Genomic DNA, 25,650 nt, shown 5'->3' on the forward strand with positions numbered 1-25,650 from the left:
GAAGCAGAACACCTTGCTTCTGAATGCTAAGAACACGGAAAACACAAAGTCATTGCTTGGGGTAGAATGGGGAGAGGCTGTTTCTGTATCTGGGATGATCTAATTAAATATCTTCTCATCTACCCAAGAGAAAAGTTGAATTTCTGTTTTGCTTGCCAAACCGTTGTTTTGGTTAAGAAAATTAGCTATACAGAGGTATACTTGATCAACTGCCTGCAATGAACCAATACACTGAAGTTAAGCCATAGCAAAAATAGTAAGAGCCAGTATCAAACGGTAGTAGTAACAACTAAAAACAAAAAATATAACTACCTGCCGACCTCCCACCAAATTATATTGAACATAACGTGGTCCTTCTGGCTCTCCAAAGATTTGTAAGTAATCAAGTTCGTGGATATGAGCTTCACTGTGTCTAATTTCCAAAGAACATCAATTAAGTTAACACAATAGTATTTCTCGGACAGAGGAACGAACGAAAGAAAAAAGTTGATTCCTGCTCCTCTGTAAGTTCCTTATACATCAATTAACTCGTATATATATTCACAATCACTCATACGTTTATCATCTCTACTTATAATCCAATTGTTCTTGATATTGTTTAATTACTTTTCATTCAACATCTGTAATTGAAGTTATCTAATTTTGTTATTACAGGGTTTAGGGTTTATCAATCCGTTACCAGCATCTTTTTTATGCATTTATTTGCCAAATTACATTGATTCATCGCGCCGCAATCATTCATGAGTTCAAGGTGATTCCTGAATTTTTTTATATAATTTTTTCGACATTTCCTAGTGTGATTAATGCTACTTTGTAAATTGGATGAATATATTGGCAGTAGTGAGTTGTGATGGATTTTTTCTTGGTTGTTCATAGGTCACGGTTGTGGTGCGACAGTTGTGGATCGAATCGTGATACCCAGACTCTTGATGATGGCAGAGCGTGAGTTTTGTATCTATGTGTATTTGTGCGTGTAGTATTTGTATATTGTATGACAAGGAGTTTATTCACTATGTAGTGGCATTAGGAATTATGATGGTAGTGCGTTTATGTTATTTGGAGTTGTGCTGCATTGTTTCTTATCTGTTTGTCAGTTGACTCCCCCTCCCCCTATGTATGCTATGGTGCAATGTACACTATGAAAATATACTTCTTTTATGAGTTTCTTTATGCGTTTATAAGGTGTAAGGTGTTTTTTTCTTTTCGTTTTTCTCAGATGCTGTAGTTTCTGTGGGAAACTTCTCGTTGAGGATAATTATTCGGAAGAAGTTACATTTGCTAAAGATGCCGGAGGACAGGTTTGAATGTCGTCTTTATAGCTAATGTTGTTCTACATAGGTAGCAAGAAGTCATAATCCTTGATATAGTTGATTCTGTAGCAGGGGACTGGAATCAGTACGAAGTTAAGATGAACTGTCCAATTTAAAATTTTGGGGCATATATTATTGTTTTTGTTGCATGTTGGCGCTTGAAATTTATTGTTGGACAGGCTTTGGACATTAATAGGATTGGTTAGGTGTACCTTATAGCAAGAATCTGCAACAAAAAAAAAAAGAAGTAGCCTTTTTGTGGGAATAAACTTTTTTGGGTTTTTTTTCCCCTGCTCTATTATTTCACTTGCCTACCATTCAGAGAATACTTCATATGGTTAGAATATGTTACGCATTAGATCATATTTATTTCAAAATATATATCATCTGTTTTCATATTTCTCTTTCTATCTCAAGAAAATTAAGCGTGATGCATAAAAAATAGGCATATATAAATATAGCTAGTTCTTTTGATGTTCAGAGTCGAGCACAAGGAACACTGAATAGACTTGCCAGTGGTTACTCTGCTTCACGAGACAGGACATTAGACGGAGGTGAGTTATTGCTGTGCTCCCCACATCTTGTGTAATACACATATAATTATTTAAACAATTACTACAAGTACTCTCTGATTTACAAGGCCTATGGTTAAAAAATTGGAAACACTTTCCTTGGTTAACCTCGGAGAGATACATTCTCATAATAGTTATAGTACACACTACACTCGCTGTTAATAAATATATGTATTTGTTATAACTTAAATTAGATGATCATCTCCTTTGGATAATATAAGACTATAAGAGTCAGTGTTATTAAAAGCGCATATGCAAATGCATATGCGAGATGCGATGCGATGTGCACCTGAAGCGCTTCGCTTCGGAGAATGCATATGCGAATGCATATATCATTTATATATGTATATTTATTTGTCTTCGAAGAATCCGCGCATTTCGCATTGCGCGGTGCGCTTATGCTCTGGGGGTTTTCGCGCTTCTGTGCGCATATCGCATTTAATAACACTGATAAGAGTAATTCCTTGTGCATATGCGGTTACAACATACTACATTTAAGTGTCTAAGCTCCTTCTATCTGCAGATGTTTCCTTTTTCTGTTTTGTTAGTATCTGAAACTTCTACCCACTGAAGGAAGCTTCTTAAAATTTTCCCTTTGAATTAACAAAGAAAAACAAAAGATGATGTTCCTTTCAAGAGTGTTTTGAAATCTGCTTTAATTTTGAGTCCCTACACCAAAAATCTTTATAGTGACCAGAAAACAGAATACAGTCGTCTTGTCCTTAACTCACTCACCTTTACAGCTTATGAGGATATGCAATGGATGCTTTCATCAGTGTTCAATGATGATGACTCTAACGTACTTCGACGAGCAAGAAACTTCTATAGAGTATGGCTATCGGATTGTTAGCTTATTTATTGCTGGTAGTTGTTATCTGTCAAGTTTAACTTTTTTGGGTTGTCTACCTTTGAAGATAGCACTGGAGAGGAATTTCACAAAGGACGTCCAAAGCATCTTGTTGAGGCAGCTTGTTCTTTATGTTGCCTGTCGGTAAGGAATAATGTTTCCAAGCCAATGCTATTTGACCTGTTAACTTTAAGTTTATGGTTTTTGAACTTCATGTGTAGGACATCAGAGCCTGATCCTAAGCCGTATCTTCTAATTGAATTTGCAGAGTTCTTGGGTAGAAATGTGTATGTATATTTTTTTGCAAGAATATATGTATCTTGTTCTGTAAATCTTGTTCGAATGCAGCCTCTCCTTTGTGGGCATCTTTTCATGTTCATATGCATATGTTTGAAAGAGAGAGTGTAAGTTGATGTTAACTATGTGTAAAAAAAAACATTTTGCAGATACGAGCTGGGTGCTGTATATTTGACGCTTGTTCAACAGTTAAGCCTTCAAGATGTTCAGTCTATTCAGAAAGCAGTTGATCCAAGTCTTTTCATTCATCGGTTTGCAAATAGTAATTTTTCTGCATTTTATCACTCTTATTGTGTTTGGAGACAAATCTATTGAATTGCTTTGGTGATACATCTGTCTAGGTTTTTGATAAATGATTTACTAAATTTTCAACATTTATGGTTGGAATTTATGTTTAATTTAGTAATATGTGTATTTTGCATCTTCCGGTTACTCCAGTAGCTAGCTTTGTCTACAGAGAGTGTGAAGTGTCTTGCCTTATGACCAAAAAGTGGAGAATAGTGGAGTACACAAACAAAGATATTTTATATGTATCATTAGATTCTTTAAGTGTATCTACTAAAGAGAAAGTTGATGACTTTGTCAAATTAGCAATTTTGTTTTGCTTATAAGAAAGTTGGTTCTAATGTGTGTGTGTGTGTGTGTGTATTATATATATAAATTTTTTAGACTTTTTAATTCCTGTTCAGGCATTGTATTCTCCTACATATTTGTTAGCTTTTAGAATTAAAAATTAAATACTTGAGAATCTCTTATAATGGCTTGCAATCTTTAAATTTTTTTACCCTCTGGTCGGGTAACCTATTATAGTAGCTCTTTTGGTATAATCACCCTAGGACATTTGTCACAAGTTCCATATATAAATGATTTTGTAATCTGATTGGTAATGCGTATTGTAGGGTTGTTAGGACAGACCGATGTCAATGTTGAAACGACTGCACTTAAAATTATTGCTAGCATGAAGCGTGACTGGATGCAGGTATCTTATGTTAATTTCTACATCAGTTGATAAAATTTGAGATTTTAAGTGTATGGACTTCAGTTCAATCTTTGGTTGAGTTCAATAACATACTTTCAGACGGGAAGAAAACCGAGTGGGCTATGTGGCGCAGCATTATACATATCAGCAATTTCACATGGCTATAGTTATACTAAATCACACATTGTAAGCATAAATCGTTCCTTCATTTGATGTCCTTGAATGTCAGTCATTATGTTTTTGTAATCGTGTATTTTTTAGTTATCTCCAGCATCTTCTTCCGTTAAATATCTACATCTAAGTTTAGCGTTTCTCTCTTAGTCCACTAGAGTGTTTTTCATTTTAAATGTTGGTTTTCCCAGGTAAAAGTTGTTCACATCTGTGAAGCAACATTGACGAAGCGATTAATCGAGTTTGAAAATACAGAATCAGGAAGCCTGACGGTATGTTTGTTGTACCTCACTATTGTATATGTATCATGGGAAATTTTTGATTGTTTTGTAATATATATCTTTAGACACGAGTAATATGTGTTCGGATTCTAGTTAACAAGAATAAACAACATAAACACTAACTAGATCATAAGAAGACCTCTTATTCTGATTTTGGGGATCAATCATCTAATTGAATTTGACAGGCAGACAGACTTTAGAGAGCATAAAAACATAATCAACATGGTTACAAGTACAACCTAGTATTCATTAGCAATTCACTCAACTATCTCTGATTAAGTTGAATAAGGCTTCTAGTAACTAATACTTGTCGACTTTGCCCACCTTTCATTAAGTAAATAATTCTCTATTTAGGCCCTGGCATAATCAACTAGGTCCAATACTGATCCTGATCTATGCTCTCATGGACCTACTGTAATTCGGAACTCCCGTTACAGATATCGTTTTGGGAAGAATGGAACTTCAGTGTTTCCAGAAGACCCTAGAGTCCTATCCAGCCTTGATCCTCTAACTGCAGTGTGAACGAAGTTGTGATTGAAAACTGTTGAAGTTTCTCATTAGCAGCTTTTCTTGAAACACCAACAAATTATGTTGAACCTCAATTACTTTCTCTACAGATGCAGGCACCGTTGATTTCGGCTTATCTTCATCTGCATCTGCTGATTTGTAATAGTTACTTACTGATGAAACTAAGGTTGTCGTCTTGGACCAACATATTCGATATCTGCATATTCCATTCCTTGTTTTGGAAACCGAAGAAAAAAAGTTGAAAATCTGTATTATGGTTGTCCTGTGGGTCGACTAGTCGATTAAGCGATGAAGGTTTTATTATTAGATTAATACATTGGTGTTTTTTCACTTCTTTTGTGAGAGGAGTATTATTGAACCCTAATCAGCCCCAGCCCCCACCCCCATCAAGTCAGAGAGTAAACGATTAAAGAAAAGAGTAAATACCAAGAATAATCGCGAGATCTAACTGATTATTATCTTTTAGGATCAGCATTTTATGAAATGCCTGCTGTAGCCAAATTAGGAGGTAGCATTAGTTGCAAACGTACACAATTTAGAACAACTGAAATATTAGATGCAATAGAAGGTTCTTAAAATGATAAGCAGAGGACAGTTGTTTGTGATCAGGATGCGCAACGAACCTAATATATACCCGTTTCGTGTATCCGTTTTCATACCCCGTTTTATGTAACACTGATTTGGACCTTAAGCTCTAGGGGAGTGATGATTTTTTAATAAGCTTTGCTATTCCCTTTCTTGTAATGGTTTTGTGGTGGGACTGCCGTCACTTCTCCTTAATAGTATATCTGATGACATCAATATTTTGGAGCAGTAGTAGTTCTGTGTCTGTCTGTTCCACTCTTCAAAAGAAAAAAACAGAATGATTGTATATGACCAAAGTGTAATTCTTCGTTTACCTCTCTTATATATTTGCTTTGTGCACAGATTGATGAGTTCACCCAAAAAGCAGAAAAACATGAAGCGGAGCTTAGGTCACTGGGCCAAACCACCACTGGCATCAAATCCTCCGATAAGAGTGAAGTTCTTTTGTAAGCACAAGGGTGAACTGACTTTTGCTCATGGACTCTGTCGAGAATGTTATGCAGAAGTAACTCCTTACTTTTGATTTCAGTTGAGAAGAATTTGGTTTTGAACTTTCTTGTTCATGCTCTGCTGATTGTTACAGTTCATGAATTTTTCTGGAGGATTGGATGGAGAATCAGAACCTCCAGCTTTTCAGCGCGCACAACATGAAAGAATGGAGAAAGAGTATGCTGAGAAAAACGCTGTTGACTCGAGTTGTGATCACATGGCTATCCAGGGGCAGAACAGTAACTATGTAAAAGTACCTACCACAATTCTCTCTCTATTCAAGTGATACTTTAATAACACCGGGAAATGACGCTATTTTAAAATATATATATATATTTATCATTTTCGAAGTGATCTATGTACATGTGCATTTCTTGAATTGCACTTTCATGCCAAGTCTGGTGGGCCATCGAGCACACAATTGCACTGTCATGCTAAGTCTGGCGGCATGTACGCACAGTCGCACACACACATACATGTTTATGTGCTCATTATTGAAGCATATATCACATGGAAGTTGAAGATACAAGTAATGATGTATATAGATCAGTGAAGTTGTGTATAAGCTACGTTTCTCGCACTCAAGTATGGAGTGCCAGATATTATATGAATCAGAGTCCTTACTTGATATCCTTGTGTTGGACACGGGTAATAAAGCATTGGGGGCTTAAGTTTGCACTATTGATAAATGTTTAAAGTATGTTGGTATGAACTATGAAGTTTACGCTGGGGTTTGTGTTATCTCCTAAAATATGGTTGTGGACTCCCTTTTACCTGATTGGCATCTAGTGTTTTCTTCTGCCAATGTGCACTAGAAAAGATATATTCACTTACTCCCTCCGTCCCACTCATTTCTATACAGTTATTTTGCATGTTTGGCACGCATTCTAAGGTTTCTGTAAAGTATAGTTCTATAACTTATAATTAAATTATTTTTTTCCTGAATATTTTAATATTAAATTTTTATTCAAAAGAAAAAAAAAATAATTTATGAAACTATATTTAATAAGAGCCTTAAAGTGTGTGCCGAGCCCTGTGTCCCAGATGTATACAATTCAGTGGAACTGAGTGAGTATGACTTATCTTTGAGTTCCATTCCTCATCCAGTCTAGCTCCACAAGAGTAAATTTATAGTTTTCTACAGGTTATTGTGTTGTTTACATAATGTAAAATGATGTGGGAACCCTTCTATGTCAATCAGGAAAATCTCTTGTTCTTGTTCAAGTTCAGTTTTAATTCACATGCTTGTATCTGATCTGTTTGGTTTTAAAAAAGGTTTTGATGTTCTTAATAATGATAATTATACGACTATTATAGACAAAAAAAGTTTCATGAAGACCTTCAATTGAGTAATCATGTATTTCATTATGTATTAATGTTCAGAGAACTTAATTTCTTTTGTAATTATTTTTCGTTGATTTTTTTCCCCCATTTTTATCTAGTATGATAAAAGATCAGAGATCCCAGGGGAAAGTAGAGATGAAAATCTGCACTCTTCAGAGCATGTTAATGCTGGTAACCTTATCCTTGATCGCCATCAAATATTACGACAATAGCTGCAGTTACTTTGTGTTATTTTATTTCCAGAGACAAGGATGTGTGCATAAGATGTTTCCTAAATTTTCTGAATTTTAGGGGGTGCTACCAAGGAAGTGCCCATTGATGATGCTAGTTATAGCAAATTACAGGGTGCTGATTATATTAGTGCTGAATCACCTGCATCAGAAACCCTGTCTGATATTGAAGATCTTGAGGTTTGTAATTTAGTCACTTTACCTGTGATCTTCCGTTATTGTAGCTTATTCCCTTAGCGCAATGTAATTTGCATGTGAGGTTTGCTGTAACGAGTGCATTTATGTCAAATTGGAGACCATGCATCTAAAAGTTGAAGGAAGATGCAAACGATTCACATTAGATTTCTAAGAATAAATTAAATTACTAAGAGATGGTGAAGGTGCTCCTTCTGATACAAGAATTTAAAGTTCAAATTCACCTCCTCTGCCCTATACTTTACCATTTATTAAATATGAAACAAGAAAGTTGACAAACATAATTAGTTTATTATTTATATTTGTCACCAAATGGAAAATAATTAAATATGCAAAATTGGATAAAGTAGGCAATTTGGGGATTTATCTGATATGCGGTTGCTTCTCTCAATTTGGGGATTTATCTTTATTCTCTTAATATATTGCCCTTTTTAATTTTTTGGGATAAATATGGATTCTAGAATTCATTATACACTTTTTCATCCCCCATACTGTGAGTGTAAGAAGTTATTAACAGGATGCAAGTGTGAGATGATAGTATTATTTTGCATAAATGCGGGCAAAGAACAAAATTATTCAACAGTGAAGCTGAAAACTATCCCTCAACTGTATGATTAAATGTCAAATTCTAAATAGGTTGGTAAAGGAATTAATGAATTAGATCAGTAGGGATTTCAGTATGCGTGTCACTATTTCTAAAAATTTAGTTATTGGGGCAATATCGCCTTTTTATTGATCTATGCACAAGGTATTGAAGCCCATGTCGGCATCAGCAAGTTCCAGTAGGGTAATTTTTCTCTGATCATGAGGGAGTCCTTTGAGAGGTGATCTTTTCTCTTTTGGAAACTTTAAGATATTTACTTACCCAGACGTCACTGAATTAAAGGTCAAGTCTGATAGACATAAAGTGCTAATAGTTACTAAAATTCACGTAATGCAAGAACGGGGGATGCTTTATGGTGTCAGTTACGTGACTCCAATTATTGCCGTATTTTCCTGTTTGTCCCTTATTGTAATTAATATATTAGATGACAATACAAAGACCATTTGCCAACTTAGTTATAATTTTGTTGTTTACTAGTTTAGATTTTCTATTATCAAACTATATCTGGACGGGCTCCATGGCCCATCATCCATATACATTGAATTGTTCCTCACGAATTGTCTTGTTTAGGTAGATAACTACATTCACACTGCAGAGGAGATGCAGTACAAGAAGATCATCTGGGAAGAATTGAATAGAGAATATGTTGAGGTGATATGAAAAAATTTTACCTTTCACTTCAGCATTATCTTACATCTTGTTATTTGCATCAAAGCTTTTCAACTTAGCCATCAGATTTAGACTAGTCAGTGATGAGTTGCATTAGTAGAGAACCAATCTTTCAAATAGTGTTTGGCACCATGAGTGTCATTGCGCGTAATTGCATCTAGGAAACCACGGGTCTTGACTGCACAGGTGACATGGCCCTCACCTAGGTCTCTATAAGCAACAGGTGGGACAAACAAGTTCCAGTCTGCTAAACATAGAATTCTAACCAAATTGGAAAAAATTATTGTACTCTGTTATGCTTGAGCACTTTAGACTTATCACTCGGATAGAAGGGTGCTATGTTTTGCTGGAAAAACAAGCTGAAATTTTTTATTTCTCATTTTTTTATCTTTTCCCCTAGAGGAGACTACTGTCTTAATTCATTGGATTGCTCCTGCATGTTTATGTTTTTTACTTGTTACTGCCTTTTATACTGATGAAATTACTGCCGAATGGATATATAGGAACAACTAGCCAAGGAAGCTGCTGCAGCTGCTGCAAAGGAGGCGTGTGAAGCGCATATGCGGAATTGTCCTGAGGACATGGAGGATGCTAGAAAGCTTGCTGCAGAAGTTGCAGCAGCCATGGAACAATCGAAAAAGGTTAGTTTTGATTATATGAAGTTAGATATTGATTGTTTAATTGTGATTGTTTGAGTTCCTACAGGGATTTTCGCATAGGCCTAGGCATACTGGCATTTTTTGGAATTGATTTTATTTTTATCAACTTTGTACGAAAACCCTGCATCTTTTCTATGTGATGATTAGTCTCGAAAATTATGGAGATGTCTAACACATCACATTTGCAACCCAAGGCAAAATCATTAAATTCCAATTTCTGACCCAGACACAACTTGTGAATAGTGATTGTTAAATATCTTAACCACCGTAAAAGCTGCAAGTATGAGAATGGAACTATGAATTTCTCAAACAATGGAGGTACTGACTAACATTAAACATATATCTTTTTTATAGGTCTAGGGAACGATTAAAACTTGTGTTGATATGTAACTATAATGAAGTTATACTGCAATCAGTATTTATTTTGATAAATACATATCTTTTTTCATTCGATAGAGTGATACATACCTCATCGAGAATTTTTTTGGATCTGCCTTCGCACCCTGGTCTTGTAATTTTGAAGCTACCCAGTTATGGAGTATGTACTTAACTGGTCCTAGTGATCACTAAATTGGGGGAAACAATATTGTTTACTATTGATTAAAGTAATTTTTCTACCTACCAGTCCTGCAAATCAATCATAGTGGATTTTTCACCCTCACACTATTAGAATTTTCTGAAGTGCAATTGGATCACTCACCTATTATATATTAGGTTTTTTTTTAATATTACGGTTTCTATCTCCCTCTAAAAGCATGAGAAAATGCTATTCATCAATTAACCACTACTTGATGACTTCCTTTTACTTAAATCATCATTTGCAGGAAAGACGACAAAAAAGAGCAGCAGAGGCTAAAAATGCAGCTCCTCCTCGAACTGCTGCAGAAGCAACCCGCCAAATGCTAGCCAAGAAGGTACTATGTTAGTTGGTGACCGGAATTATATTATTGAAGTTTGATGTCTTGGGAATGATTGTAGTGTCTGTGTTCATGCAAACCCTGACCAAGTGCAAAGACTTGCAACTCATAACTCATAACGCGAACTTTAGGAGTCATCGTAACAAGTACCATTATATCTACCTATCCAACCAAGGGATGGAAGGGCAGAGGCCTTTGGTGTCCCCTCCAATCAAGAATTGGGGCCTCACAATCACTAGCCAATATGCTTTTCTCTCATGCCTTTATTCGTTCATGGTTCGATATTCTGGTGTCCTAGGCGTAGAGGAACCACACCAATCCATCCCGAACTTGGTGGTTAAACATATTATACATATACAAGTAGTTCGCTGTTTGTTATCTAGCATGCAACACAATGAAACTTAGATTAAATAATATTAAAAAGAAGCCCTATAGATTTCTTTACGTATTCACCCAGGGTCGAGGAATGTTAGTTAACCTACATAGTATTAAGTTTTTATGCAATTTCATTCACTTCCATCCTAATTAATATAAAAAGAAAACTGACAGTGAGTATCATGAAGAAATTCTTTAGGTAATTGATGTATCAATAATTGAAGAAAATTGATGGTGCGTACCATCATAAACAAATTATTTAAATAATTGCCTTGAAGTATGCCTACTAACACTTGGGCCAGTAAAATTGCTTCTTTTAAGCTCAGATCAGATTTCTTATTCTGCATATATGAAAATGTGGCAAATTAATATTTGTTACTTTTGTAGCATATAAACATAATTGTAATTGTAATTATATATAATAATTGTAAGTGAAGAAAAGACCAAGAAGTGAAGCGGATAAAATTGAGCAGAAAGTTGCTGAGGGACTATAGCTTTACTCTGCAGGAGTCATGTTTTAGAAGATAGTATTCGGTTGAGGGTTGTTCTTTTCCTAATCGCCACAGAGAAGCTCCTTTTTCTTTATAATACGTTCCCTGAATTAAAAGTTATGAATAATATATCTGAGTTTATAAGGAAACCTGGCTTTGGTGCTTTGCATCTCTGCTACTGGAGTCACCTAATTTAATATTTTTGAGCTAAAGGAATGTATTATATATTAAAAGTTATTGTTTTGTTATGTGGTGAATATTTCTTTTAAATTCAAAGATACTGCATGAGCAGTCTTTATATATTCTAAACCTTAGCTTTCCGTGTGTGTTGTATTGTGCTCCGTGTATTGGGAGATAAGTTGTATCTTGTTGCTAATTTCTTGAAATGTATGCTTCTGTTAACGACTGTCATTAATGTAAGTTGTGAATTCATTTTGCAGAAGCTTGACTCGAAGATCAACTATGATGTGTTGGACGAACTTTTTAATGACTCGGTATGTTGATCATCTCTTTCTGTTTCGGCCCTTTAATATGGCCCAGACATCTAATTTTTTCTCAAACCTCTGACTTCCAAACACGGCCTTCATATCTGTATCTAACCATATGTCTTTTTAAGTTGTAAATATCTGGGCAATTCGCAATTCTCCTGTTTCTGTCGGGCCTTCTATGGCTGACAGATATCATGACATTATTTGAGTTTCATCACCTCCGAATCCTTTGTTTATTGTTACTTTCACTTTTCCCAACAGGTTTCTCCAGATAACAAGAAAAGCCGTCTAAATGATGAGGTGTACGCCAGTGGAACAGAATACGTGAAGCAGAATATGAAGGAAAATGACTCTGAACTGCTTCCAGAAAACGAGAATGAAGGTGGACCAGAGGAATTTTCTGAGGGCTTGCAATATGGTAATGAAGAAGACTACATTGATGATTATGGATATGATGAGGAATATTAGAATGATTGAAATACCTATTTTTTCATCTATAATAAAGTTGGACTTGGACGACAACAAATAGATGGCAGCGAGATTTTAACTGTTGTACATCGTTTCTATATTGCAGCTTTAGTGAATCATCTGAAATTCATTATTTTATGCAAAAGATAATAAATACACCGTTAGAAATGCTCTCTATATTAGTCAAATTTCAGATCTGAGATGACCACAACTATTTGTATTGTTTCAGGTGGCCTTAATTTCTGTAATCTGCACGTGAAAGCATTGTAACAAATCATTATGATAATTTTATTTATTTTTTTGATATTTAACCAAATACATTATTTGCTTCGATCATGTTTCACTATTACTAAGCATGTATCTTATGTTGTGTTTCATGGTTTCTTAGTGTACTAGCGTGGATTTGAATTTTGAACACTGTATTTAACTGATTCAAATTGACATTGCAAATAGCTGATTGACTACATGAGTGGTGACCGGGAGGGCTAAGCATTCGGGAATTTGGTAGCCGAATTGAATTATATATCGATTATAGACAGGGGGAAAATTAATATTGAATGAGAACTAAAATTATTTGGGTTATTATACTCAACTAAATTTTTTATTTCGTTTGAAATGTAGTACTAAATTTTTTTAAAATTATAACGAATTCAAATTACTACATGAAATAATAACAAAATAAATACTATTGACTACAAACACAACTAAATACAAGAGTAACAAACATAATAACAAGATACACAAGTAACGCCAAGAGCACATATCAAAATCGCCAAGAGCACATATCAAAATCTATATTAGACGGCCGACCAAGCCAAGTTCGATTAAATTAAAAACATGTCGTCAAGTTCGACTAAATTAAAAACATGTCAAAAAAAATATCGACCTCAACTACAAAATAATCTCAACAGAATATGTCAGAAAATATATCGATCTGAACTACAAAATAATCTCAACAAAATTTACAGACCAGATGCAAATCCATTAATTCGATCACCTAAAAATCCATGCAACTTTAACCTATAAGAGCAAAATAATAAAATGATTTTAGATTAATTATTATTTTTTCATTATTTTATTTTTCTCTATTTTATTATATTCACTCCTTTCATTTTTGTTTTAGTTATATTTATTATTTTTTACATTAAATAAATATATATATTACTTTTATAAAATATATATTTTAGCATCCGCTAAATTTTCTATGTTCCTGTGATATTCAGAAAAGACGTTAAAAGCCTAGACTGATTAAGCAAATTAATGCTACAGGCTGGCTATACCTGGTCCCGCCACCAGTACAAAAGCACCTTGTGTCAGAAAAGTTTAAAGTTTGCAGTCTTTTCGAACTGCACTACCAGGAGTGGTTTACTGCTGCTACTTTTTTAAGATATCCGCCTGCGGGGAAAATTTTAGCCCCCTCCTTTGGAATGTTTGATTTTTTAGCATAAAATTTTACAATTTTTTATTATATTGTTAAAATTAATATTCTTTTTATTTTTTAGAAATAAATTAATATTATAAATGAAAAATAAAACTTTTTGTTTTACAATCAAAGAATTAATAAAATGTGTATCAAAAACCAAATAACGTTTATTTCAAAACGAAAAGTATCAAATTAGATTTTGTGGATCAGTGAATTATCATCTCAACTTGAGCACAATAAATCTATAATTTCCAAACCCTAGTAGTTATTATTATATGAGAAAAAAGGAGATGAGATTAACCTGATTTACACTAATTACTTACGTGAGGTTAAACGACAACTGCATCTGTCGTTAACTCTTCTTTTTTTGCCAAAATTGAAAATACCTCTGTACGCGCTGCATCTTCATACATCAAGTAAATCAGTTTTTGTTTCTCTTTGTAACATTATCATCTAAAAAGGTCCTTCACCAATTTCAGGATGTCACCAACAATCTCTCCATGAACAGATGCCATCGGTAAAGTGGTGGTATCAGCTTTCTCTCCAACATCAGAATTATTTCCCTTCCAAAAAATTTGAAAACATATATGCCAAACTCATGGCTATCACCGCAAGCTCTTCAATTTTTGTTAATTTTTATTGGAGTGCATATAAGCTTGAACTATTATAATTTTAATATACATGATTTCCCCGCCTGAGCTGTTGTGTGTATTGTATCAATTCAATATAATCTAAATTCCTGCTAACATAACTACCCACTTTTAATGTCTAATATGGTCTTTTTCCACTTATTTGGGTTGACCCATTTGTCATGGATACTACCCATTCCGTGTACGGACTTTTCTTGCTTCAGTTATTGCCCGGTGGTTAATTAACGGGGGTGTATTCGATTGGGATTTTAATGCATTGTTTTTAGTCTATGGATTTTAATGGATTGTATGGGATTTTGATTTTGTGCGGATTCTTGATGAAATGTCGTAGAATTGATAGGATTTAGGTACAATGCTTCAAAATCCCATTGAATTTGATGGGATTTCAAAAAACTTAAAATACACTGAAGAATGCCACAAAATCCATCATTTTATGAAATGAAAAAAAATCCATCAGCATTTGAATACCATCAGATTTTAATGGATTTTAAACAATCCCAATTGAATACCATCGGATTTTAAAGCATAATTTAAAATCCCAATTGAATACCACCAGATTTTGTGGCATAATTTAAAATCCCAATTGAATACCTCAAGATTTTAATGGATTTCAAACAATCCCAATCGAATACCCTCGAATTTCATGAATGCAAAAAAATCCTTTAAAATCCCAATCCAATACACCCCTCTAAATCCTAAATTATAGCAATCATGTTAGTGGCACGCGGGTAAAGAAAATTCGAATTTTTGTTTGCTCTCCTCACACCGTAGAACCGTGATCTGCTTTTCCCACCGCATCATTTTCCTTCTTCTCCGACCTGCGTTGTCGACGGACCCGACCCGGTAGTTAACCTCCTACAGATATGGCAGCGTTCTTTTTTCTCCTCTCTTTTCCAAACGTGCTTACTTCTCGGATTAAACTACTCTCATCACACCATCATTCTGTTTAGACACCGATCCATTGTCGAAGATACTAAGCGCCAGATTACCAAATCCCGGTTCTGGTGATCATATCTGTTTTACAAGCACACAACTTAAACACAATAATCATCTTTGACATATCCTGATATTCAAGTTTTTGCACAACCTTGAAACTGGGAAAAAGAGAAGATATAATAAATTTGGTGAGTCTTTGTCTACTTTAATGGTTAAATATTCTTTAATTTGTATATATATTGTTATTTCAAATTCACGATTTCCAAGTGTTTGATTAAAGGTCTGATAGAGTTTTTTGACTTATATCTTCAAGTTTATGTTCTTTAATGTGGTGATTTTAAATGTACAGTGACATTCTAAAAAACGATGAAGGGGATTGGGTCATGGACGTGTGTTGATGCTAAGGATGCCGAAAAACAAGTCAGCATAAAAAACGATGAAGGGGATCAGGTCATTTTTCGATCCGTTATGATTAAGATCAATTCAAGTATTGTTTGTGATGTGTTTTCTGTCATCATGTTTTCCCATTTTTTGATAGGTTTGACCGGGAACTCAATGTTTTCATTAATAAAACTTTATGTTCGGAATCCTCTTCAGACTCCCAGTACGAAACCAAGGTAATGTTAATCTCCTAATTTTAGATACATTTATATTTAATTATGTTCTTTTTTATATCCAGTTCAATGACAATAAGTAGTGAATTGTTTATTACGTAGTTTCCCTATTTAATTTATTTCAGTTCACTTATTATTTTGCTATAGTGGGCACTTCTACTGTATGCGCGCGACAGCTCTCGACAATCTTTTGGGATTGAGATCTTTTAAATTATCAGGTTTAATTAAGTGTTTTGGTGATTTGAATTCCCAATTGTATTGCTATTTTTACATCTTAAAAAAATATTAACTCATGTTCTCAAATGAATTAGCTATGAAAGTCCTGTATATCGAGACTTATTCAATTGAGACCAATTGTTAGTATGAAACAAGTTACTCCTGATTTGCCATCATCGAGCATCACTCTGCACAATACTCTGTCTACTCATATTCAACAACACAACTATTTGATAATTTTGATCACAGTACATGTATAGTAAAAGCAAACTATGGATTCATATAAAACATTGTCCTAAATGCATATGCCTTTATAACCTATCGTTTATTATTTGGTGCAGATATAGGATGGGAAGATCTTTCAAAGTATAAGTATACACATTATCAAACTCAAACTATCCACGCATCTTGGAAAGTTTAGCATTAACAAGAAGAAAAGGTGAGCGACGCTATATTAGTGTTATTGTGCCAGAGCACAACCAGGTGGATCATTGTGTCTTGACATATAAGGCAGTGCTGGCATGTGAAAGTTTGATTCCTAACTTTCAAAATTAATTTCTACTTATTATAGTTCATTCATTGAAGCTTGCTTGAAGTAAGTATTTGACCCCTTATTATAATATAAGCAATCTTTTTGATTATGACAAATACCACTTATATACCTTCAAGTTTGTTGTTTTCGTCAAGATAATGACCACGCTGAGATGTCTAACAGTCTAATGCTGGCGGAGCAAGCATCAAAACGGGGAGCCAAAATTTTGATGCCAACTTTCAATGATGTTAGTGAAGAATTTGCAATGTGAAGATGGTGTCTGGTAAGATAACTAAAAGTGGTAATTGATATATGCGCGCGCACACACTTCACAACTTTTAGTGCTCTCAATGTGATGAGAAATGCTAATCTGCGTGGTGCTGCTTTAATCAATATGTTACCAACTGAGCAATATTAACTTTTCCTGTTTCGCTTAATATGAGTGAATTTTAAAGTTAATCAGTGAGGATGTTGGTGGATGGAATGGACTAGCAATGAATTGGAAAGAAATGCAAAAACAATTTCAGAATTGAGTTATCTAGAGAAAGTCCATTGTCCCAAGCTAACATTTTCCTGTGATGAAGCAAGAGTATCGACCAACAAGTAAAAAGTTTAAAGCAACAAGTAACAAGCTATATATATCTTTGACCGAGGCTTGATATATGTTAATAAGATTTCTAATCTGTACAATTATGCTGTTTTTATTTTTCTTATTCTGATTTCTCTGTGTATGCATTTGTCGGTATTTATTTTGGACTTTAAAAAAATTCCTTAATTGAATCCTTTATTATTAAGTTAATTGGCCGTGCAAAGAGAACCAGCCCTCCTCGAGCAAACCAGAATTGAGAAAAAATCATGCTTTCATTATTGAATTTGTGGTTACATCCATACTATACAGAATTCCAGAATGGTTAAAACTGCTAGAGAATATTTCTTCAACTTAAAATTTTATAATAATTTTATTTAATTTAAAGCACTATTTGATTCTGCCAATATGTGAACAGTTTGATCCCCAAAGTCATATCTATTTGTTCTAAATATGATATTTTTCTAATTTCTAATATGGTTTTAATTTATATATAAATATTTTGAACTTGGAAAATATGTATTTTGAAGACACCATATGGTGTTAAGGAAGCTGTCAAGTCTGTAGTTGAAGCAATTGCTTGCTGGGATTGCTGCCTATTTGGCTAATTGGATTCCTATCAAAGTACAAGTAATGGTTCTAGCAGTATCTTGGACCTGGTCCTGGTAAGAAAAAAATGTTAAAAGTATGAGACACGGGTTTATAGAATATTTCGTCACGACTTGCTACCCATGGAATTGTGTTTTCAGATAACTATTTTATCTCTTTCATCTATGCCTATTCTAACGGGTTCTTACAAATCCTCGATATACTATATAATTTTCTTTAATATGTGGATTTTTTGCTCTATTTAGTAAATTTTCACGTATTTATAAGATATAATATAATTCTTAGACAAGTGTGTGCGGCATCAGCTTGGAAAGTTAAGAAAATTCTTATCTCTTTTTTTGACTGAAATAATAATATTTGTGTGTGGAGTTTGTTATTACTCTTGCTTAATTTTGTGATTAGTGTTATGCTTACAGGGAGAGTTGAAGCTGGTGGCAGGGAGATTGAGCGACCATAAACCAACTGCATTTTCCCATGTATGTTTTTGATATATTCTACACGCTTATACATGTGTAAACTGTAAGTCTTAAGTTTGTTGTTGCATTCTATTTGGTTGAGTAATGTAGGTCATTACCAGCCTATTCTTAGTCTTATATTTGTTCTCTCTTTTAGCATACTCTATTCAGTGGTATAAGGTTCTTGCTTCACATTAACAAGTATAAATGTTTTATCGTATAAATTTAAGGATCATATCAAAATTAGAATCTATTTGGGTCGTAAATGGCCAAAAATAATTTGATTGATAGATGTTTGTTGGTTGATCCTGACGAGGTGAATGCTTTAGCATAACTAATGACTTGGAAATCAGTAGTAACTAAGATACCTTACAGTGGTGCTAAAGAGGGATATGATGTAATCAAAAGAAGGGGAGTATTTCCGAGCTACAATGAGTTACCATACTTTTTATTCAGTAGATACACGATCTGATTGGTGACAGATGATCCTGCATTTGATATGTGAACAATTATATCGTTCTAGAAGATAGTTTAAGCTGATTGTGTATATAATCTTTCATATAATGTTGTAAAAAATATTTTGTAACAAGTTAATATTGTTCAAGGTATATTTTTATTCAAATTCATGTTTTTGTAATTTCTTTGTGGCCAAACAGACAATGGCGAGGATACTGCAGGTATACTTGAAGTTTCATGACTACTGCTCACCAGCAGTAGTAACCGGAAAAAACCAGCAGGTATACAAGGATTCTGATTTGTCATGATTCTTATTTTAGCAATTTTATCTCCAATTAAATTCCGAATTAATTTCTTTTGTTCTTTTGGAGAATCCAGAAGATCACTCTACATAGCTGCCGAACAGAATTTCTTTTCCCATTTGCAGAAAACCAGAGTAGGAAATCTCTACTCAAGAACACGGCAGCTTCATCTTTAAAAATGCAGATAATCTGGAAATAAGACCCTTTGTCTCTGATATTCTGATTTTTAGAACTAGCACCAGAACAATCCAGACAGACCTCCAGGATCACATGCACAAAGGATCATCACAGCAGGGTTCCAGAACAGGGCAGTCAAACTGTCCGGCCTGAATACAAACACCAGAGTTTGTAAGCACTGATCAGGTTAATTATCTGTTTTAATGCAACCAGATTGGTGTGTTATGAAAATTCTAAATTCACGGTCAGAGGTATTGCTTTAAAGTTTTTTGTATTACTTTGATTTTAGATACGTCAAGCATAGAAGATAAAGTCTGTAAGCACATGGCTAATCAGTCTTTAAAGTCATTGTCTGCAGCTTAGATTAGACTTAATCACGTCCTTAATTAATCACTTAATATACTATTTTTGACTTTGTATATATTGATTTTGTCCATCATCATTCAAATATAAAACTTTTGAGAGTACCTTCTTTGCACTAATAAATTCAAACTCTCCTTTTGAGAGTACCTCCTCTGCTGTTCTCCAGTCAAATTGGAGATGGCATGGACATGAGCTAGACTGCTCAACATTATGCTTGACAAACTCTTATATGGTATTATTTAGGAGTCATGTTATATTGTTAGTGGAGGATGTGGCAAATTTAAGGTAAGCAAATAATTAATGGAGGGTTTTAGAGCTTCTATTGGTCTATTTTTTAAGGCAGATTCTTTGCTTTCTATTGTGAACCAAAGAAGTCCTAACAAAGGTTTGAAAACTCTCCCTTGATCTTCCCTAAACTCATTTATTATCAATTTTTTGAAAAGTAATAATTATAAATTCTGAGTCATCGAGATAGGGCTGATCCTGATGTTTGTTTTCAAAACCCCACCGAGGAAGATCCCTTATAAGGACATGCACAAATGCTGAAGTTTCTCAACTAAGCAGATTAGTACAGTATTATGATGACGATATACCAGGAGATCTACCAGTTAATTTTCCAGTTAATTTTCCAAGTAATATTTTATCTGTAAGTATTTGTAGGAGGTTGTGTTTTAAGTGATAAACAAGCATACCATAATTATGGTATAGTGTCTTATTGTGTTTTGATTGATAGTACTTGGTTTTTACAAAAATTCAGTTGATTATATTTTTCCTCTTTTTTTTTATTTTTCCTCTTTTTTTTTACCATTACATTCATCACCTTTGTTTAGGAACTTGGTTTTGAACACTGAACAATATTCTAGGCGACTTAAATTTTGTGAAAGAAGATAAACATTTTGTATGGTCTGCCACAACTAGATTTATAGAGTTCAATCTGAAGACAAGAGAACTAATAGGATGAGGAACAGACAGAAGTGAGAATTTTTATTGACGTAGCCAAATGTTTTTGTAGTGTCACTGTTATACCTATATACAGCTGAGAGTGTCTTTCTGAATGTTACAATTTTTTTTATTTAGAATTTCATATATTTGCTTTTTCCAAGATGAAAAGAAACGCAAGAAATATGTTAAATGGAGGAAATTATGTTTGTTCCATGTCAGTTGATCTAATTTATAATGTTCACAAATTAAACAAATTCAAAAAACAACTTTTATGAAGAAATAATTTTTAGTTATATTTTATTATAATATTTATATCTGACACTTACTAAATTTGATAAATCTTTTTGCGGGTATTTTTAATAAATTAATTATAATTCTTCAATTTTATTCCTCAATGAATTATATTAATATTAATATTAATTATTGAATTGCTACGAATTATCTTAATAAGTCTGAAGATTATAAATCTATAGATATAGTAATTTTAGTTAATATAAATTGTAAATATATTTAAATCATATATGTACACTGCATATACATATATTCTAATTAAATATTTTATTTACACGTATGTCATACATAAGCAAAAGAAATGCAAAATCATTTTTGTTATTGACTAAGATTCATTTGAATAAGTTTACCGAGTCTAACCATGACGAAGAATAACTAATATAATTTTATTATTTTCAAAAACAAAACTAATATAATTTTATATAATTTCCTATTAATAATTGTAATTTTAAATTTCAATGATTCATTTTCTTTCATGTATTTAATCCTTCACTGAAATCAATAAAGTTTTTTTATAATATGAAGGTCATTTGATCGAAATTAATATTATTATCCACAGTCATACAAATGATAATCATATTTTACTATGACTTTTTGAATAATATTTTGTCAGAAACTTAAGTAACTAAATTGAAAGTACAAAATTGTTATTTCTCATATTTATATGATCTTAGTTAGAAACAAATTTAAAAAGTAATATAATATGATAATCACTTATTTTAAATAGTTTAACACCAAATCAGTTATAATTTACTTATAAATTTTACTTATGATCGTTATAAATTAACACAACATAAAGCCAAGCGAGAATGGGAAACTAATATGAGTAAGGCACAACTTCATACTAACTAGATAGGGTTATTAAGAGAAATCATTTTTTCTAAAATTTAAATAATTAAATTAGTTACATGAATTTATAATTAATCGGTTTGATTAACTTTATTAAAAATAACATGTAAAAAAAATATGGTAAAATCACCGTGTGCGAAGCACGGGCATAAAGCTAGTATGTATATAACTCTTGCAGTAAAATCATTCCTATTTTAATTATTAGAAAAAGCGGGCAACTGATCCATATAAAACATTGGATATAACGTCGTTTCACCTCATATAAGCCTTATGCTATATAAGGTTAATCTCACCTCCTTTTTTCTCAAATAACAATAATAATGTATAAATAGTCATAGATGCCTAAATCATACCTTTTATGTTTATTGGTAAGAGCATCTCCAATGACGTTGGCTATAATCGTTGGCTAAATTGGACCTGTAGCGCATTATGTAAAATTTGTTGAATCTGTAAGAGATTGTGCTTCGATGGTATTGGCTATATTGGATGGCTATAATTTGAAAATAGCATGTTATCAATGTTTAGATTGTTATAAATAGAATAAATCAGTTTAATATGGTAATAAATAATATGCAATCACCCTACAGATTTTTTACAGGTCTGTAGAGGTTCGACAAATTTAGCCATCCATAGGATGTTGGCTAAATTTATAGACAACAGGTCACTATGGTTGGAGTGTGAATTTTTGAAGTGGTTGGCTAAATTTTTTATTTTTGGCATGACAACTCATCTTTTAGCCAAGGGGTCTTCATGGTTGGAGATGCTCTAAGTAGTTTTGTTGTATTCGATTGCTGATGTGGCCTAAATTGCGGCGCTTTCAAAATAGTTGTTCCTACTTTATGATTATCATAATACATAGGCAGAGGAAAGAAATATAAAATATTTTTTTAGTTTAATTACAAGATACCTCTATCATGTTTTAATGAAGTTTATAAGATTCTAATGGCCAGTATTTATTGCGATATTCATTGATTATGTGTTGCTTTTAAATATAACTAGAAAACAAAGGTAATTTCTATGTTCTGCAAATTAATCATACTCTATTCGTGTATATGCAAAGTTTCCAAGTCGATTGTATTTCTGACTTGAAAAGTGTTTAAAGTGGCTTTTTCCAGGCCCAGAGTTCCTAGGGCACCATCTCTTCGTTGTTTAACCTTTGTGATTGCTATCTTGAGTTTTTTGACCGATTTTTGTTAATTGTGAGTTCCATTTTGTCTGATTGACAAAGTATTATATGTTATGCACACGATGTCTTTATCCCATTCTCATATGCAAAGTACTCGTGTTATATAATAAGCATCAGGGATTTCCTCATTCAATCAGTAGCATAAGGTCAGCCCTCAGCCTCTGTACAACCGTTGTACGTATATGAATAAAACAGAAAGCTCAAAACCCTAGGGGTTTTTTTTCCCGGTTTTCTTTCAGAATTCTTACTTGCCCCTCTCTCTATATATAATATACAGTCTATTAGAGGCTTTTAACAACTATCTAGTGGTATGAGGAAAGTATTTTGCGTTTTTGACTAAAATTTTGAGCCTTTAATTTCTTATTAGTAGTAAAATTAGTCAATCAGATATCGACATATCGTAATGTTTAGGATCTTTTTGTATACTATGGGTGTTTGAAGTGATCTAAAACCAGTCTATGTGTTATAGAGTGTTTGTGCTCAAAGCCTCAGTTAGTAGGGTTTTTGTAGGTTCATCCATATCAAGATGGAAGTTGTCCGTGTCTTGTTTTAAAATTTGTCATTAGCATGTTAATTGCTTTTCCTAGGACATCAGTTGAACACGCTGTTTTTACTCATTGCGGTAGATATAAGTTGACATTTTCTGTCTTTGTAAAACTTCTGTCTTTTGTCCATGTGCTTACTCTCGCGAATTTTGGCTGGTCTTTTTATGATTTGGTCTGCTTGGTATAAGTTACATTAGCATTGTAATACACTATATTTAAATGAGGTAGGGTAAAATGCAGGCGTGCAGCTTGGTCTTGCTTCTCTACATAGTAAGTGTGATAACTAGGAACTGAAAGGCGGATTCCTGATGAAGATGTATGTAATTTAACTTTTTGAGTTGGTCACTCTTTTGGCACTTACATTTTGGCATTAACAATTATTATTGTAGTTTTTCTAGTGCTGATCAAGTATTTTTGGACATTTTTCAGATTGAAAGCCAATGCTGGGGCACTTACAAATTTTGAGGTACTTGAATTCCTGCGGTCTAGGGGGGCTGGAAAAGACACCACACGTGTTATAGCTCCTGTAGCACCATCAGAATATAAGGTTAGCATATTCACTAAAACATTTCTCATATAATATTGGTAAAAGTATTATATTATTGAATTGCTATTAATTTTATTATCTAATTCAGGTTTTTGATTATTTGGAGCAAAGTGTGGCTTGTAATCAAACAAAAGAGAGCATCACTGATTTCATTTCAAGGAGTGAGAAATTTAAACTTGCAAAAGCTGAGATCATTAACGTCATTAACATTAGACCTTCTTCTGTTGTCGAAATCGACTCGGTAAACTTACTATTTGAAACATTTTCCTTTTTAGTTTTCTGGTTGATCCCTTGACTGACCGAGGAATTTTTTTTATTTGTTTATTCTCTTGTTATTCCAGTACCTTTGGTCATCATGATTGCAAAACGTTTTGCTCATATATATAGTTGCTTTTTGTATACACATCATTGGGCTGTCTTAAATGCTGCGAGGAGGTTATATAGCAGAGAACCAAAATGGTATGTAGGTGATAAACAAATAACTTTGGTTTTAAAATACTTAATTTCTTTAGGCGAGCACTTGTGTAAAATGCACCCCTTTCTGGGCAAAGGTTGAAAATTAGTAGAGTGGCCAACAAGGCAGGCGGCTACCTAAGCGACAACTGGTGCACCAGCAGACTAGCTAAACACAATAGCACCTACTAAAATAAATAAGATACAAGATACAACCCTCATATGCTTGAATGTGTGCGGATCTATTATTAGTCTTTAGGTTCATGAAGAAGGGATCTTGTCCAGCAAAAATTTCTAACCTGAACTGCTTGATGTATATTATTCAAGTGAATGAATTTGAAATAATTGAATTGGAGAGCAATTTTCATAAGCCCACATTTATACTTGATTAAATGTTTAGACATCATGCTTCTTATAAAATGTTCATTATATATGAATATAAAATTTGGCATTTGATTTGCAGATTGTGGAAGATTGTGACGGACGATTTGGAGAAAATATTGATGAATTAGTGGATATGGTGGCAGAAGTGTTTCCTTTACCAACTTCAATTGAAACTAATGAGGCCGAGAATGGTGCTCAGCCAAGTTGAGATAGTTATCTCTTAATAATATTTGTCAATAGGGAGAAAAGGAGAGTTAGACTTAGAAGTGCTAGTAAATTAGTATCAGAAATATTTCAGTGGTCTTGTGGAATCATCAAAACTGTGCCTAAACTGTTTTTGTTTCACGACAACAGTTTAGAGAATATTATGTTGTGAGTTATTCAGGTTACTATTATTAAATCAAGTTTTTGTAATCTATAAATAGATAAATGCTGATTGCTCTATGGATGCTTTTTTACATCCAATGTCCTCCCCCTTGCTTTATCACATTTGAGTGCCACTGATGCCACATGCTTACATACACACACTTCACGTGCTCCCTTCCTCCTCATATTTCAAATATAGGTTTTCTCTCAGATGTGTATACATCACATATTCTTCCCCATTTATTTCATTAATTTGAAATTTGAAATTC

The 25,650-nt window shown here is 33.4% G+C and overlaps 1 protein-coding gene and 1 pseudogene across 5 annotated transcripts; both read left to right on the forward strand.

Annotated features, from left to right (window-relative positions):
- The first annotated feature begins 614 nt into the window (after positions 1–614).
- On the forward strand, positions 615–12,830 carry LOC135146817 (uncharacterized; annotated as a pseudogene).
- A 1,960-nt stretch (positions 12,831–14,790) lies between these two features.
- LOC135148320 (uncharacterized) lies at positions 14,791–25,473 on the forward strand. 5 transcript variants are annotated; one of them, XM_064082967.1, is made up of 10 exons: positions 14,791–15,696; positions 15,858–15,958; positions 16,047–16,125; positions 16,680–16,933; positions 17,054–17,153; positions 18,468–18,541; positions 19,177–19,257; positions 19,355–19,412; positions 19,509–19,641; positions 23,872–23,947. In XM_064082967.1, exons 5-9 carry the CDS (start codon positions 17,144–17,146, stop codon positions 19,628–19,630), a joined length of 345 nt encoding a protein of 114 aa, XP_063939037.1. In that variant the 5' UTR covers positions 14,791–15,696; positions 15,858–15,958; positions 16,047–16,125; positions 16,680–16,933; positions 17,054–17,143; the 3' UTR covers positions 19,631–19,641; positions 23,872–23,947. The 5 variants fall into 5 exon arrangements, 4 of the variants coding, with proteins under 4 accessions (XP_063939037.1, XP_063939038.1, XP_063939039.1 ...); XM_064082968.1 differs by having other exon boundaries at positions 16,680–16,777; XM_064082969.1 differs by having other exon boundaries at positions 16,680–17,153; positions 19,358–19,412.
- The last annotated feature ends 177 nt before the right edge of the window (positions 25,474–25,650 follow it).

Source organism: Daucus carota, chromosome 8, assembly GCF_001625215.2.
Source record: "Daucus carota subsp. sativus chromosome 8, DH1 v3.0, whole genome shotgun sequence".
In the NCBI taxonomy this organism is placed as follows: Eukaryota; Viridiplantae; Streptophyta; class Magnoliopsida; order Apiales; family Apiaceae; genus Daucus; species Daucus carota.